Raw genomic sequence first — 16,967 nt, 5'->3', positions numbered from 1 at the left:
CTCCCATCCAACCACCCGCAGATCCCCACCGAGATCTGGTTTAAAGCACCAAACGCAAAGTAAGACAAAAGGACTGGTCAATATGCCTATTTTGATTAAGTCCTACCCAGGCACAAGCAAAGAATCTCGCTGTGAAAGATACACCCAAACGCTTACAAAATACAATATATTCAAAACTTTAAACTATAAAAATACATAACACAGAGATGATTTACAAGGGGGAAAAATCGTTCAAAAAAAAATAACTATACATTTAACTGCCTCACTTTCAAATAAGGATCCCTGTTGGGACCAGGAAAAAACTCATACGAGAGCAACATGGAAAGAGAAAACAGACATGTGGGATAGAAGATGAAGCAGAGTGACCACCATGGGAGATCAAAATACCCCATCCAATTTCATCCACCAACCGTTAATAATTCTTAGCATGAGACTCGTAATATTTTAAAAGAAAGGCAAAGAAATTAATTTGCTAATGTCTTTATTGGGAATGTTGCCAAAACGTAATGATAAATGTAAGCTGATATTGATAAATACTGAAGGCTGCGAGAGCTGACTAGGATAAAAGATTAAATAAAAAAGCTTTTAAAAACGGAATACAAAGAAATAAAATTCTTAATACATAAATGGTAAAATAAGCCTGGCTTAGTGAGAAAAACCACAGAAACAAACATTTAAAAAATCAATATAACGTCAAACTGCAATACTTGTCATAATACTAATGATTTCAGTTACCATCAAATGAGTTACTTTGCCTTGTACTGGAAACTTTGCCTCTTTAATTCTGTACCAATCAAGAGTATATTTGACTTAGTGGAAATTATTTCCTTTATAAAGTCAATTCTTTCAACCGGGAAAATAATACTGTACATACTGCATTCTAGCAAAGCAGAATTGCGAGCTAGAATCCAAGCGTGCTGAAATCTGATGATCATGGGAGGTGACCAATAGATTTGGTCACCTAGCTCCTTCTTGTATTGCAGAGTATGCTAGAATCCAGCTAGTACTGTAACTGTAACTACAGCAAAGCTGAGATTATTCAAAATGCTCCAAATTCACAGAGGTAAAGTTTCCCCTTGAGACAAAATGACCCCTGTTAATCTGAGTGTACCTTTAATTACATTAACGGAAAACTGCAATGCATTAATTCCGTAAACTGTAGTGTAAAACTTGGGCGTTCTAGAATTAGGATTTTTTTTAAATGAAATGAGGACATGTTGGATTACAAAAATCCATTGACTCAAAACATTGAATAATTTACCTGAATGAATGAAACAAATGCATATGTTACCCATCTCCACAAAACGGTATTATGGACGGGTAATTTAGATATTGAAAATATGAAATTTGGGTAAGTCAATGGAAATAGATTCTTAGAGGGGACAAAACTAAAATATCACAATTTTTGGTCATTTTAAAATTAAAATCCAGTTTGTTTTTATTTTTAGCATCTTTTAGGTCATATAAGCTCAGAAAATTATGAAAGCTGATACCTAATATAAAAAAAAAACAAGTTCAGCGCCTGCAATTCTCTCGGGTTAAAGGCGACTAAGAAAAAAGGCAGCAATAATGTGCACTGCCTTAGAGTCACTCCACTCACATGGTGCAGACACAGGATGCCCATCAAAACATATTATGCACGAAGTGATACAATTCACGATAAATAAATTAGTCTGAAAGAAAAAAATAATATGCCAACAACGGACTGTCTCCCAAATGGAAAAGGATCCCAGCCAGAGCCTGGGAAAAAAACAAATTTCATTCCCGGACAAGAACATAAAGCCACTTAGAAAAGTTGGCAACAGATGTAAGAGGGCCAGGGATAAAAGATCCTGTCAGTGAATTATTCCATCAGCAGCCCAATAAATATTATGTATTTTGATATTTCAGTAAAATTATCTTATACATTGCAGCACAATTTTTTGAATATATGGGATAATTTTAGTACAGCTAACAGAGCAATAGCGCTCATGAATATGTATGAATTCTGCCAGGAAAATAAAACTTACATCAAATCACTATGTCTTCTTATGCTTGATAAAAAAAAAAAGCTTTCATAGTTAGCATTAGGCATACAGTGCACCCATTATATTAATATACTCTATGATATTATGTCACTAACAACTTGAATTAACAAAAAATACTGGAGGGGGGCTTATGTAGGACTAACACCGTTTTACAAAGACTGATACAACATTGATGGCATGCAACGAGTATTGGGTCATAGGAGGGTGAGTGTCGTTTGGTTAACCCATACAATTACAGAGCTGAATGTCGTAAATTTATTGATTCCTTATTCTTTGAAAACATTTTTGGTATTTGTAACCTTCAGTGAATCATGCCAAACCAGTAGTAGCCAAGTAGAATTGTGTGTCCCAGTGCAAGAAGTAAAAAGAAAGTCACTCGGATTTAAGACATTCAGTACCCTACTCTAACTGATGGGTTGGGTATGTGTCAAGGTTAACCAAACGTAACTTTGCCCATAAAGAATCGTTTTTACTATAAGCCCTTTGAGGTCTCATCATTAAATACATGAGAATATTTTTTTTCATGGTAAGATGATTCAAATTCAACAATTCTTTAGTCCAATAATGACAATGAACAATTTAAGTAATCTTACCAGCAGTGGCAATGCACATATTAGGCCAAAGCTTTCTTACACACTTTTTCTCTTTATATTCTCCTAACATAGATAAGGAGACTATGCAAACATACAATTTTTAAAACTTCAAATTGCCTAATACTGCAGCAATTGTAGTTTTTACACAGTAAAAAAAAAAAAATGGGATAGTCAAAAAATTACTGATTTACAATCAAAAGCACCCGAGAAAAAAAATGTTAAAGGGACTGGTTCAAATAGTGAACAGAAGTAGATTTAAAGAGCATAATAATCTCAATGTACTTGCATTGAGATCATCTTAAAGTCTCATCCAGACACAGGATCCATCTGAGGGGAATACACACTCAAAATGTTAACAAAATATATTCACAAAAAAAACTACATCAGTGTACTGATAGAGCTTTTGTAATTCTATTCCAAGAGAAGGAAAGAAAGCAACCTGGAAAAGGAAAACATATATAGGGGGATAAAAGACACAGCAATTGTGGCCTCTACGCCCACCATGGGAGGTCAAAAGACCCTAATCAAGTTTTGACACAATTCAAATGATCAAAGATGATTGGCATTGATATTGTATGTTTGTTTTTAAAGGTTTTACGATAGATGACACAGCAAAAGTGGAGAATTAAAGCATCCTCTAGACCAGCAGGTCGAAATTCCCCCGCCCTTAGGAGAGTTCCACCCACTTCATACATTGAAATTAAATATAAAGAGTTTGGGACAAATTAAATTGCGTGTATTACAAAAGAGCATAAAACAACAAAATATTGTAAAACAATAATATACAGATTGAGTATGAGCATGATTGATTTGATGATCAGTGTTGTGTAGAACATGAATTCAAATGACAGCAATAATCAAGATGATAAATAAATAAACCAACAAATCATCACCATAACTCAAATGTATCTGACAGTGTACGTGTCTTACAGAAATATCAAAGGATAATAGCTACAACTACAAGACTTTAAGCACCATTTTTATGTAACCCATTGGCAGAAACTGGTATCATGTTGAGCTAATCTGGATTCTGAACATGTGAATATTTTATTTGATCAAAAATATCAAAGTAAGGTCCAATTTATTTGTTTAAAAAAATGGAATACAATTGCTTAAAGTGAAAAAAAAATCTAAAATTTTATATCTCCGAATATTTGAATTTAAAACAATTTTCAGCAGCTGTTTATTCCAATATAAAACCAGATTGAGTTAATGGGCCAAAAAATGTCGATAATCATCAAAGATTCCATATCATTTATTATTATTTATTTTTTTGTTTAAGAGACAACATAAAACGTTTGCGAAAAATGGATGTCTACAAAATGACAAGACATTTGGGTAAAAATTAACTGTCTAAAAATTAAGGCAGAGGTGGCTAAAATATGGAATGTTGATGAGAAAGAATAGAATAAAGTTATAGTAGTGTTTGGCCAAATAACTGAGTTGAATCTGTGTGTACATATTAGCAGGTCTGATCACCTAAAGCTATAATGGGTTGATTTAACATTGCCGTAATAGACAATATCTTGCCTTGGTTTGGGAGTAGTACAACGAGCCCATAACAACTTGTATTATCAGAGATGCAATAAGTACACGTTCAGTTCAGTTAGTCTTTAACAAAAACAGGAAACAGATTCAAATATCTTATTATCCCAATTAAGTGCTCTGTGCATTTAGACAAATGAGTCAAGGCTGCTCTTACTTGATACAGACACATTATAGAATGAAATTTGAATTTAAACTATGACCTTGACCCAATAAAGTTTAAAACAAAGGAAGGGAACACTGCGTATCTGGCATGTCTGGTGTGCACCAAATGGCAATCGGTGATACATACGTATTTTATATTTATTGAAGGATCCTAAATGTAATACTCTACAGTAAACATTGACATCAAATAATACTAATGGTGATAACTCATGGGTGTCATGGTCATAGTGTGTAGTTGTAATAATAATATAATAATACTGAAATCTAATATAGCAATGTAACTCCAAAAATATCAGACTTCAGCTCTTTCATTGCATTGGCTATTATTTTATTATTGTTATTATTATTATTATTATTATTATTATTATTATTATTATTATTATTATTATTATTATTATTATTATTATTATTATTATTATCATTATTAAACAAAAGTTTTAGAAATGTACAAGCTTTAATCATTTATCTCAATCGTTGTCTGTGTGAATTTGGACAGTTCAGGAAGTGGGTTTATTATTTCAATTTGCTTTGTTTTTTGTTTTTTAAAAGATGTTTACACAACTGAGGTCTAGGGTTGGGGGGTGTGGGGGGGGGGGGGGGCCCATAATTGGGTGAATGCAATTAACAGGGATAATAATACAATTGAAGCTCAAAGAATTTTTCTTAAAAACACAATAATAAAATGGAATAGAAGATACAATTTAATTTAAGAAGACCTAATGTGGATGTTTCGGGTTTCCCCTTTGTCAACAAAACAAGATGAATGAGACATTAAAGACACTTTTTTTTGCCTTAACAATGCCATCCTCTCACCTTTAGTTCATTTTTAGTATCTCATTCATCGTTTTTTTGTTGACAAAGAGGATGCCCAAAATCGTTTAGATCATCAGGTCACCTTTAATGAAATTGAGGCTTTTATTCCATTTTATTATTATCACTTAATACAGGAGATTCTGTAATAGTCACATAAAAACAACACATTTTGGTGCTGCAAAAGCAAGGCTTATTAAAACATCAATACGGAAAGCTTTTGGGAAAAAAACAAAATATAGAAGAAAGGAGAAACCCCAAAAAACAGAGAACACGAGCTACTCCTAAATAATTGGGGATGAGAGAAATGGATAATTTTTAAGTATAAAATATGAAAGTAAATATTTTGGGTGCAAGCACTGGTGAAAGATAAAAACCCCAAAAGGTGTTTATGATACATAGCCAGACAAAGCAGAAAGACAAATACAAGAAAAAATAATTTCAAAAATATTAACTGTAATTGAAACAAGCTGATGTTTTTTGGGTTGATTATTTCTTGTATTTTTCTTTCTGCTTTGTCTGGCACTGTTTCAATCACACATTTCTGAATTTGATCTGACCAGACTATACTTTGGTAAACATAAAAGCAGCATCAGACTTGATAACGTGTAATTTCTGGTAGATGAGTTAAAACATTTCAGTAGGTCAAGGATATGAATGAAAGGAAATGATTACCCTTATGGTTGAGTTAAATGATGAAAATGCATGATGGAGATCGTCTAACTTTGAAAAAGAAATATTAAAATATCATTTTGTTGGAAATAGTTCAATGATTCATTGTCAATGTGGAAAGTTGGCACTATGAAAGAATGAAATGTGACAAGCTGTCAAAAAATTACTCATAATATCTCTAAGAAGCATCAACAGCAACTTTTAGTTTTGACTGAGTCAGTTTAATAGTTGTAAAATAAGATGATACAATGATTTGAAGTGGCTGTTGGATTCTGGGTAAATAGGTAAGGTCAGCGAGTGGGTTTTGTTGTTTTGGTTTTTTTAATTGTATGTTTTGTTTTGTTTTGTTTTGTTTTTTGCGTTGAGTATGGAAAATAAACTATGTCAATTTTTAGAGTCTTTGCAGTTGTAAGCTTTGGATTAATCATTGCCTTGAATTAAAGTGTGAGGAAAGGTTTGCCAAAGCAAATATTAAAAGTATTATTGTCATTCGAAGCAGATTAGAGATGATAAATATAAAATTAGATTCCATATAGATGTGTTTTAATTGAAGTACTATAATCAGGGACTCTGAAGGATACTTATATGATTTTTAAAAGTGTAATAATATAATTGGCTTTTTGGCAATTATAGCTAAGTGACACGAAAGAAATGTGCTTTAACACAGAATTAATGTTAAGGGGAAGGGGGTAAAAGTTGTTTAAACAATTGCATGGTTTGGTTCGTGTGAATTCTTACTTGGCTTTAGGACAAAATGGAATATAGAAAAACAAAGTGCTCAATATTCATAGCCCATATGAGGTGTAATGACTGAAAGGTCATTTGTAACTTCTCGACACAAAAAGACTTCAATATCAAGTCATTGAAAGAATTATTGGAATTAAATAACCACAGGTAACCAAAATACGTAAAGGCTGGCACAGAAAAAATAACAGAAATGGCTTCTCAAAAGATATGAATAGAAGCATACCATGTCAACTTTGTCCACACTATTTCGACACTTTGAGAAACTTATTCTGTTTTGGGTTTTTTCCGGAGGGGAGATAGACATTCAAATTTTGGATTATATTTCATTCTTAAACCCAGAGAAAATGAGGAAAACTGAATCCTTCAAAACAATTTGATATTATTGTCAGTCTTTTTTGTGTCAAAGCATTACGAAATCCACCTTACGGTACAACCCAGTCATGTGTATGAACGTTTTCACATAAATAAATATACCAGTCAAGATGGAGGAATGTTTAATGTTACTGGCACAGAAAGGAAGAACCCGACATGAAAATGGAATGAAAAATCTTTGGAATGATCCAGTGACCTTTCACCTCAATATTATATGGTGGAATAAACCAAATGCAGAAATTCAGTCGTCTAAATGATGAAATTTAAGGCCAAAACATTACGCTTTAATGATGTTTGGATGGATGCAATTTCTCAAACTGTGAATAATTCTAATCACTTTGACTTTAAAATAAATTTTCTTTGTCTAGCTTACTCCGAAATAATGTCAGATACACATTGAGATTAAAGATCAAACACAATGAGATTAAAGGTCAGATGAACATTACGGCTAATGGTTAGACAAACATTGAGGCTACAGGTCAGACACACACTTAAGTTAAAGGTCACATTTCATTATTTAACTAACTTGACATGGAATGTTGGTGAAAAGAAGTGGAAGGACACAAAACAAATTAATAACAACAGGAACTTGATATCAATGCCATTCTAAAATGTTCAATGGTGACATGAATTAAAAACATTGAAAATTGTAACAATCAAGTTGCGATGCATTTCCTATTCAAGGGAGATAGGAGAATGGAAAAAGGCAAGAAAGTATTCATGTAACTAAAAGCATTCACAGCAAGGAATGTATAAAGGCTTGCTAAGGCATTACTAGAGTGACAACTAAGCTGCTAGACGCTGTGGACTGTTTTTAAAAAATTTAACAAAGATGAATATAGTAGTAGCTTCAAAAAGGAATGAAATAGGTACATAAAACAGAACAATTCGAGCTCAAAACTCTTCTTCAGCCATCAACAAAAACAATTAAAATGATCATACTTTACATAAAATCCACACAGATGGGAATTATCTGTTTATCCAAAGAGGAAATACAAGGAACTAGTCTCCTATCTGGTCGGGATTTTACATTAGTTATTACCTTTTTGACTGTTTTTGTTGTTGACTGAAGAAGGGTTTTGAGCCTGAGGCATTCATTGTCAAACATTTTGCTCATCTCTGAAGCTGTTTTATTCATTTTTGTTCATTACTCTCTGGGGAATTATTCTACTATACTTCCTGCATGGTGGAATATTGCCTTATTTATCATCTCAGCTGTCTTCTGCAAAATTTCATTTATCGATTTACAGATCTTGTCTAATTATAACATTTCAATTTTTGAAAAAAAATTATTTTTTGGCTACCCAATGAATGAAATCAAATGAAATGCATGAAAATATAAATAAAGCATAATTTATATAAATGAGTATAAATAAATATTGTGACTAGCTGAGCAAAAAGCAACAAGAGATATCAACATTGTTATGGATTAACATATTGTGGAAAGAAAAGAAAAAATTTAAAATTTAAGACTTGTGCAGTGGATTTGTTTGTTTATTTGTTTTTAAAGGTTTTACAGAAACTGAAACACATTTAGGACATTTCAGCGCTAGTAAAAAGAAAGAAGATGGGATAATAAAAAATAATTCTAGATTTTTCAATAAAAGAGCCCAGGAAAAAGTAAAACAAAGGAGGCTAGTTCAAATAGGGAACAGTGGTATATTCCAAGAGCCAACTATCAGTGGGAAATAAAATGTTCCCGTTGGCTGAGGTTATGATAGGCTTTAATTCTCTAAAAGGAGAAAGTTATTTTATTTTGTGCTGGCCCAATGTTCTAAAAAATCAAAATCAAATGTGATTGTTATACAATCAATTGTAAAACAACAAGGTTTTTAAATCCACAGACACAACAAAGACTTTTCTTTAAATCAGTTTTGAAGCTCATCTCCAAAGTACAATAAATCCATTCAAAGAAAAGAGACAGAAGGATTTTACAACACAAGAGTTAGCTGCTCTAGAAATGTGAAAAGAACAATAAGACATTGAAAGCAACTTGAAGTGAATGATAAGTTGTTAAAGGCTATGGACTGTGAAAAGTATTGAGTAATTGAAAATAACAGCTTCAAAAAAGAACAAAATTCTTCACACAGAACATTTCAAGTTCAAAACCCTTTTTTTTTTTTTTGTCAACTGCAAAAACACTTAAATTTAACTGTTTTAGTTTCTGGGTGAAGAAGGCTGTTAAATCCAAAACACTTTTCTTTGTTTTCTTGAAGTTTTGTTTGACTCTAAGAAACTTGAACTTATTTGTTATGTGGATTGATCAAGCTATTCAAACAATTTTTACATGTAAAACAATAATTGCAAATGGTTGCAATTGTGTTTGTGGTAGTCAATGGTGGTAACAACAAAGCAATTGAATATCATTAGATTAATATAGGATGGTGAGACATTACATATAACATTTTTTACAATGTCGATATGTCAATTCAAATCACCCGAGTTACATTCTGCTGTGCAGTTGGATTATTTTTGGCAGGGAGGCAGCATGGAGCAGTGCATGGTTTTTTTCATTGTACCCAGAAAGTACAGAGCTCGACTCTCAGCCAGGCTTTATGGCCTTGAGCAAGTCACCTCATCCTAGCTCACTTTATAGTCCTGCACTGATGCATGGGTTATTCCAGTCTTCCCTTGGAATAGACCCTAAAGACAAATGCTTCCTTGGGGATGAATAATGGGAATTTATTTCATTTACTTTATATCGAAATCTTATAATAAAAGGATTTTCAAGTAAATCCATTCAAGAATTTTTAAAGACACCTCAAAAACAGCATTATGTCTGGGGTCACATAATGGAAGGGATTGTGGGAAATCTATTGGATCCTATAATTCAAATTTGAATTGTTATAGCTCTGAGAACTGTTAGTCACTTAATTTGTAGGAATTTGTATGCTTCAACAATTATTCTGAGACAAATTCCATATTGTTTGGAATATTATTTTAGAAATAATAATAAAATTAGTGATGGTAATAGTCAAAGACAAAAGCAAAACCAAGCATTTTCAAAATAACTCAATAGTGATGTACTTTTGTGTCGCAGAAATTATCTTCTTCGCATAGCATTGCATCTCGGTTCATGGCCTTTTTTCCAATAAGAATCTTTAACTTGCCTGAATTTGGATTTACCTATAATAATAATAATAATAATAATAATAATAATAATAATAATAATAATAATAATAATAATAATAATAATAATAATGTACATTTATATTGTGCAGCTTATCTCTTTAGGAAGGAGTTCTGGACATGTTTGGGATAATCGGAGAGGGTACTCCCCAAGGCCGATTTCAGACAAAAATTTTGCAGAGAGTGCAAAAATCACGACTTAAAGAGGGACATAAACAGCAGTTCTCACTATGCGATCCTCCCAAGTCCTTTTTCGAAAACACAAAATATGATATTCGAGGATAAGAAAAGGAAGAGGAAGAATCCCACCACTGAATGTGTGTCTTAAAGTTTCTTTTAAGATGCTTATAGATGCTGAATTTTTAAGGCTGGATGGTAAACAGTTCCAGAGTATGATTAAATTTGCTTTGTTGTTTAGACAGAGAGTAAATAGAACACAAATTAAGCACCAGCAGTAGAATGGAATGATGTTACAGTTAGGCATACCAAAGTAAATAAAAACTTTAAAACACGAGACACAAGCAACAAGCTAAGGGACCACTACAGACCACTAATTTTTTTGTGAGTATTTTGGAAAAAAACAACAAATGATCAAATCATCAATATTTCATATACAAGTGAGTCGTGTGGCTGGGTAAATTATTTAAGCATATATATGTATTACCCAATTGGAAATGAGTTACAAGGTAACTGTGGTTATAATAAACTTGATAAATTATTTGACACAAATGATGGAATGATTAATACAATTGTGAGCAAAGCATATTAAATCAACAATTTAAAAAGTTGATATGAGTGTATAAATTATTGCACCAAAATGAATTTTCAGGGACATATTTATGAGGTACAGAATAATCAATTAGACAAAACAAGAGGAACCAGTATTGAACACTAAGCTGTTAGACGTTGAGGACTGTAGAAAGCATTAGACAAAAATGAATACAACAGCTTCAAAAAATAATTTAAAAAAAAAAAAAAGACAACACTGAATGTTTCAGGTCCAAACCCCGTCTACAGCCAAGGATAAAACGAATCAAAGCGGTAAAGCTTTACATGAATTCCATATAAACAGGATAAAAGGTCTCTGTACGTCCAGTCAGTGTCAGGATAAACAATGGTGGGCCCGAAACATTCTGTGTTGAGTATTTTGGGGTTTATTTTTTTGTTTTAAGCTGTAAAATTTATTTTAATTTAACACTTCTGAAACATTGCAATGAAGCTGAATTTGCAGAGTTGACAGGATTTTTTAGTTTGTATATCATATTGACTTATTTGAAAAAGCAGATATAAATAAATGAAAAGAATAATGCAAAGAGATTCCAATAGTTGTATGGTCCATATATAATTGATAAGACCCGATTCCATTTTCCTTCACGTCATTTTATCCAGACCTGCCAACCTTTTCAAATTGAAACCTCTATTCAAAACCTCGCCTCAATGATGACAAGTTATTTGGAATGTGTTAGAATACACTATAATAAAATTAATATTGGTGGCTGTGTACCAAAAAATGTTTTTAATTACAAAAAAAACAAAAAATCAACTTGAGCATTTGTATAACGCAATATCCACTTATCGTGCTGAAAGCGTTTTATTAGTTAAGTAATCAGTAAAGCTATTTCAACTATTCATCAACTCAATGCCCAAATACCATTTTTATGCTTTGACAATGTGTGGATTTCACATCCTAGTTAACCATCGACAAGAAAGCTATACAAGACTTTTGGGATGAAATGAGAGCAAATCTTGATGAAATAAAAGAGACAAAATAAAAATCGTCTCATTGCGGAATCTATGATTTTGTAATCAGCCATTGCATTTTAAATTTCTTCTCTTCTTTTAATTTTTAAAAACCTTTTACATTAGAGAAATGATCCCTCGATTAAGTGGAAATGAGGGACCAAAATATAAAACCCCAAGTTTAAATACGACTTTTACATCCCCAGTTTAAATACAACTTTTATAACATGCAAAATCTCCAAATAAAACTTTCTTCTCTAACAGTTATTTCTAATTCTTGTCATTACTGAGGCATCATCAATTAATTTCAAAATATGAATTGAATTGAAGTTATCATTGAGCAATACAGAATCAGCTGACATTTATATAATACAGCTGATTTTTCACCCCAACAAACAGATGAGATCTTTGAATAACTAAAGCACAAATGCTGAAAAACAACAAAGGAGTGTCAATTGTCAATGACAATTTCAAACAGACACCAAACATCATAAAAGTTATTTATGAACATTTTAAATGCACTGAGAGGGGGGGTGTGAGAGTGAGAGAGAATTTGGGCAGCTCATCTTTACTAGTTGAAAAGAAAACAGATGATAATATCATCATCATAAAATAACAATACAACAATCTCAAGAAATTGATAGCAACAACAAGAAGAAGAAATAGAAGCACCAGAACACGTACATTTTTGCTGACATGACAAGCATATCTTGATTGTTACAACAAAATTGAAATACGTTCATTATTAATGTCTGTAAATGCATTATTTGTTACGATTAAGACAATTGGATACAAAAAAACAAAACAAATGATTATAAAACAATGGAAGTATTTTCATAATCATAATCATACAAATGTACTTGAAGCAACAATAAAGAAATAGCTGTTTACATCAATGTATTTGAAAAGATTTCCTACAGAGCTGTTTGCGTTAATAAAATGAAATCTAATACTTTTTCGCTAAAATAAAAGGCCTGTCAAGAAACTTTTAAAAGAGATAATTGTGTTTGAATGGAAACAGCAATGAGTCAAATGTCTCTCAAAACTAAATCATCTCTTCCACTTTCAATATCGTGAGACTTTCCTCCTGTACAATACTGCATCATGACAATATCAAACAATTTGTATATTTTTGGCACACTCAGCAACTGTAAAATTTATGGAGCAGCAAGCTTAGCAACAAGTCATTCTGTAAAATGATGTCGACAGTCATTTTCTTTTCAGCCTACTTCCAACAACATTCATCTGACAACAGAAATACAGAAAGTATGTTTTAACTCTCTTGCATGCTAATTAGATCTTTTATTAAGTTTCTGGACTAACAATTCATTATCTATTTTATTACAAATATACTGTACTTTTGTGAGAATTTTTTTATTTCAAATATTTTCACACAGATCTTCGGAGTGTAAGAGAGGATGATGAGTTACTCCTCTTGAGCTCCTTCCTCTTGGTCCAGTGAGGCAGGGAGGCTTGAGACAATGTTTGTCCACTACGCTGATTGGTGCATTCAATGACTGGTATGACTGGAATTTTGAAATCTTCCATGGGTTCCATCTCCTCCAACTGCCACTGCCTGGCACTAAATCGACGTAGATGAGACACCTGGTGGGTGGAATCAACAACATCTTTATACATGTGAAATGTAACTGGATAGAGCACAGTTTGGGTAAAAGAGATGTATATGAGGAGGTCACTTTCAATATCCACAAAGGCACACCCAAATTAAAAACGAGTTAATACTCTCAAGGAATTTAGTGCATTCCATAGATTCACCGGGAAAAATCTTGTTTGATGAAAATACTCAAGGGCTTTTTTGTACGACACAAACAAGGCAGAATTGTTTGCAAGGTTTGCAGAGTTGCTATTAAGTAACTAAACAAATGACAAAGAATTGCATTTTTTTTTCTGATGATGAGGAGTCGACCCCTTCCTATAGCCTTGTAGAAATGCCATAAAACTGCGGAAGATGATCAAGCCATTATAGACTGGTGATTGCTCAGGATGAAGATTAAACTGTGAGAAGCTGTGGACTTTTTAAAAAAGAAAAAAGAAAAATATTTAACACAAAATGTTTCAGGATCAAAACCTTTCTTCAGATGACAAAAACAATTAAAATTGAAATTGTTTTCATAAAATCTGGACAGAAGGGAGAAAATGTCTCTCACATCCAGTCTTGATAAATGATTAAAGAGCAAGAGGCATCACCTTTATTTCAGACTGGTCGTGCAAAGATAAATTCTCACATCTCTCTAGCCTGAAACATTTTGAGTTGAATATTTATTTTGTTCTTTTTAAATAATTGTTTAACTCATTTTTGTTCAACACTTTTTACAGCTCACATTAGCAGTCATAAAAAATTTTGTGTGTCCCTTATGTAAATATAGCTTAAACATAATTTCTGATCCAAGAAAATTAAAGCAAGTGAGATCAAAGATGCTTTATTCAAATTTGATCTTATCATGAAAAAAAATATAAATAAAAAAGTGGAACGAAGAGAAAAACAGCCATTACCCCTCCCTGCTCCATATCATCGACACACTGTTTGGCTTTCTTAATCAACAAGAACAAATGGTCGAAAGAGACATCTCCACTGGGACCGTAGGCTGGTGGTAGTTCATTCTCTGGACTACTCAAGTCTTGGATGTTTTCACTATCACCATGGAGACGGTCCACCAACTCCTGCATTAGTCTACATGCTTCTCTCAGTTCCTGAAAATGACAGGTATAAAAATAAAAAATTTAAAAAATGAACAAAAATAGAAAGATGTTGACAATCTTAACCAAATCTTTTCTCACAGATTTTTTGCATTGTTAACAAAACAACCTTTTAATCTCCAGCTATGAAATACTTTTCAAATTTAGTGCATACGGCTTACAATTTTATTATTTTTCTCCTTTGGATATATAACAGAACAATACTTACTGAGTGAGTCACTAAAAGGCTGTTCCACAGAGGTGCCTATTTTGACATTACCTAAAAGTTCAAACAGGGCACAAGCAAAGTGTCCCTCTATGGAACACTCAAATTTTTACGAAGAACAATTTATTTAAAACTAATGACTATAATAGTACATATCAGAGAGATGATTTGCTAAGAAAAAAATATAATCTTTCAAAAAAAAGGTAATATACTTTTGACTGCCTCCCTCCAATAGAAGGATCCCCACAAAGACAAGGAGAAAAAAAAACCCCAACAATCTTAACCCAGAACAAAGACAGTAACATGAACATGAAAAGGGAAGACATATACATGTTATGGGGATAGAAGACACAGCAAGTGACCTCTCTGCCCACAGTGTGAGGCCAGAAGACCCCACCCAGGGTTTATTTGTAGAAAGTTAACAGACAGGAATTATTACAAAATCTTTATATTCTCAAGACAAAACCAGAAAGGTGTTTATTAAACATAGCCAAACAAAACCAGTAAGAAAAACACAAGAAAAAAAATCAACCTACCCCAACTGGGGAGCGAGCAAACTTCAGACCTCCTGATTACTGTTGAGTACACCAAAGTAGCATGTCTGACCAGTAATAATCAGAAGGGCAGAGGTTCAATCACAAGTCAAGGCTGATGTTTTTTTGTGAATGTTTTTTTCTGCTTTGTTTGGCACTGTTTCATATACACCTGTTTATATCTTATACAGATGCCAGCTCCCTAATTTGACACTTTGATATAAAGTTACCTGTTTATCTGTGACTTCAACGTCCATCCTTCCACTCCATGAATCAACTCTATGATATTCCAGAGACCGTCTTGTGATGACGTCTGATGGATCCGTCTTTCCAGAGAATGAATTCAACATGATTCCTTCAAGAATTGAAGAAAAAAAATCAATACATAAATAAATAAAATATGAAAATATATATTTCACATTTCCAGGGATGCTTCATGCTCAGTACGCTTTACAATGTTCCATTTATTTCCCCAGCATATCATTATTATTATGGAACCATATTTCCATTTCATACAGTACCAGTCACCTTGTTCTGTCACTGCCTATAGCCAAGTACTCATTCATGCCTGACTCAAGTGGGGTAATGTATGTAAAGCACCTTACCCAAGGACACAATGTCAGGACCAAAGATTTTCACGATTTGGTCGCCCATCCTCCAGCTGCTGACCACACTTAGCATTCCTTAACTTTTGGGACAAGACGAGACACCCACCTATACTTGTGAGACAGTGAGGCAATAGACTTTTTAATCATATCATAACAATATCTTTTCGATTTGTGAAAAAAAAAGAAATAATTTTTTATAAAACTAAAATGCAGTGACAAACTAGTGGTCCTATAAGGGCCATATAGCCAGAGTTAATTTCAGTTTCTTAATTGTTAAACAGACAAAAGCAAATGCCTGCTGACCTTTGAGCGATATCTAACCTATAACAAAGTACTTTCCACCATATCTAACAGACCCAGCTACCCAATCACTACTGAGTGGACAAAGGGGTCAGGAAAAGATCTAGTCTTCATCAGGGTTTGATCCCAGTCCCTTTGCCTGTGAACAAATGCTCTACCAACTGAGCTATCAGGACCCTCTAGACAAACTAGAGTCTAATAATATAGACTGTCCACAAGTATTAAAAACAGTGGTTTATATTGTCTTATGAGACAAGAACGAATTATCCATCAGTAAATTAAAATTGTTGAGTACAAAATAATAATAATAATAATAATAATAATAATAATAAATAATAATAATAATAATAATAATAATAATAATAATAATAATAATAATAATAATAATAATAACAATAATAATAACCCATATGAGAATTGTATAAATGTGATACTTTTATAAAATGGCACTTACATAATAAAAGATGAGATGATTTAAATCTTACACGCTCCTAAGATCAAAATAGTAATTTGGTAGCTAAAAAAATATAAAAATAATTTTGCAATCCAATCCATTGAAATGATTAAAATATGATATCAGTAAAATGTGACCTGCTGTCTCAAAATAGTATTGCCTTGAGATGACCTAGATGCCCAAAAAAAATTGAATTCATAGTTAAAAAATGAAACTTACACTAAGTTTATATATTTTATTATGGACTATCAAATATAGTTGCTTAACTCTTAACTCTCTCCTTTCCTTTTCAGGATTTTCCCCAAAACTTCACATACAACCAACACAAAAATTTTTTTTTTACATTCAA

The 16,967-nt window shown here is 32.5% G+C and overlaps 1 protein-coding gene across 1 annotated transcript in view; it reads right to left on the bottom strand.

Moving 5' to 3' along the window:
- Positions 1 to 464: 464 nt before the first annotated feature.
- The window catches only part of LOC144968656 (uncharacterized), a 32,638-nt gene continuing 16,135 nt past the window's right edge, over positions 465 to 16,967 (bottom strand). The window contains exons 7-9 of the mRNA XM_078907207.1: positions 15,487 to 15,611; positions 14,315 to 14,512; positions 465 to 13,405 (exon numbers count right to left, since the gene is read on the bottom strand). Of these exons, the coding sequence (XP_078763333.1) occupies positions 13,190 to 13,405; positions 14,315 to 14,512; positions 15,487 to 15,611 (539 nt within the window). The 3' untranslated portion in view covers positions 465 to 13,189. The remainder of the gene's footprint in view (positions 13,406 to 14,314; positions 14,513 to 15,486; positions 15,612 to 16,967) is intronic.

The sequence above is a fragment of the Berghia stephanieae genome, chromosome 3 (genome assembly GCF_034508935.2).
Source record: "Berghia stephanieae isolate SIO BIC M18660-M18661 chromosome 3, UCSD_Bste_1.3, whole genome shotgun sequence".
NCBI lineage: Eukaryota > Metazoa > Mollusca > Gastropoda > Nudibranchia > Aeolidiidae > Berghia > Berghia stephanieae.
Note: the sequence above shows the minus strand (reverse complement) of the source record. Positions and strands in the feature narration are given on the sequence as shown.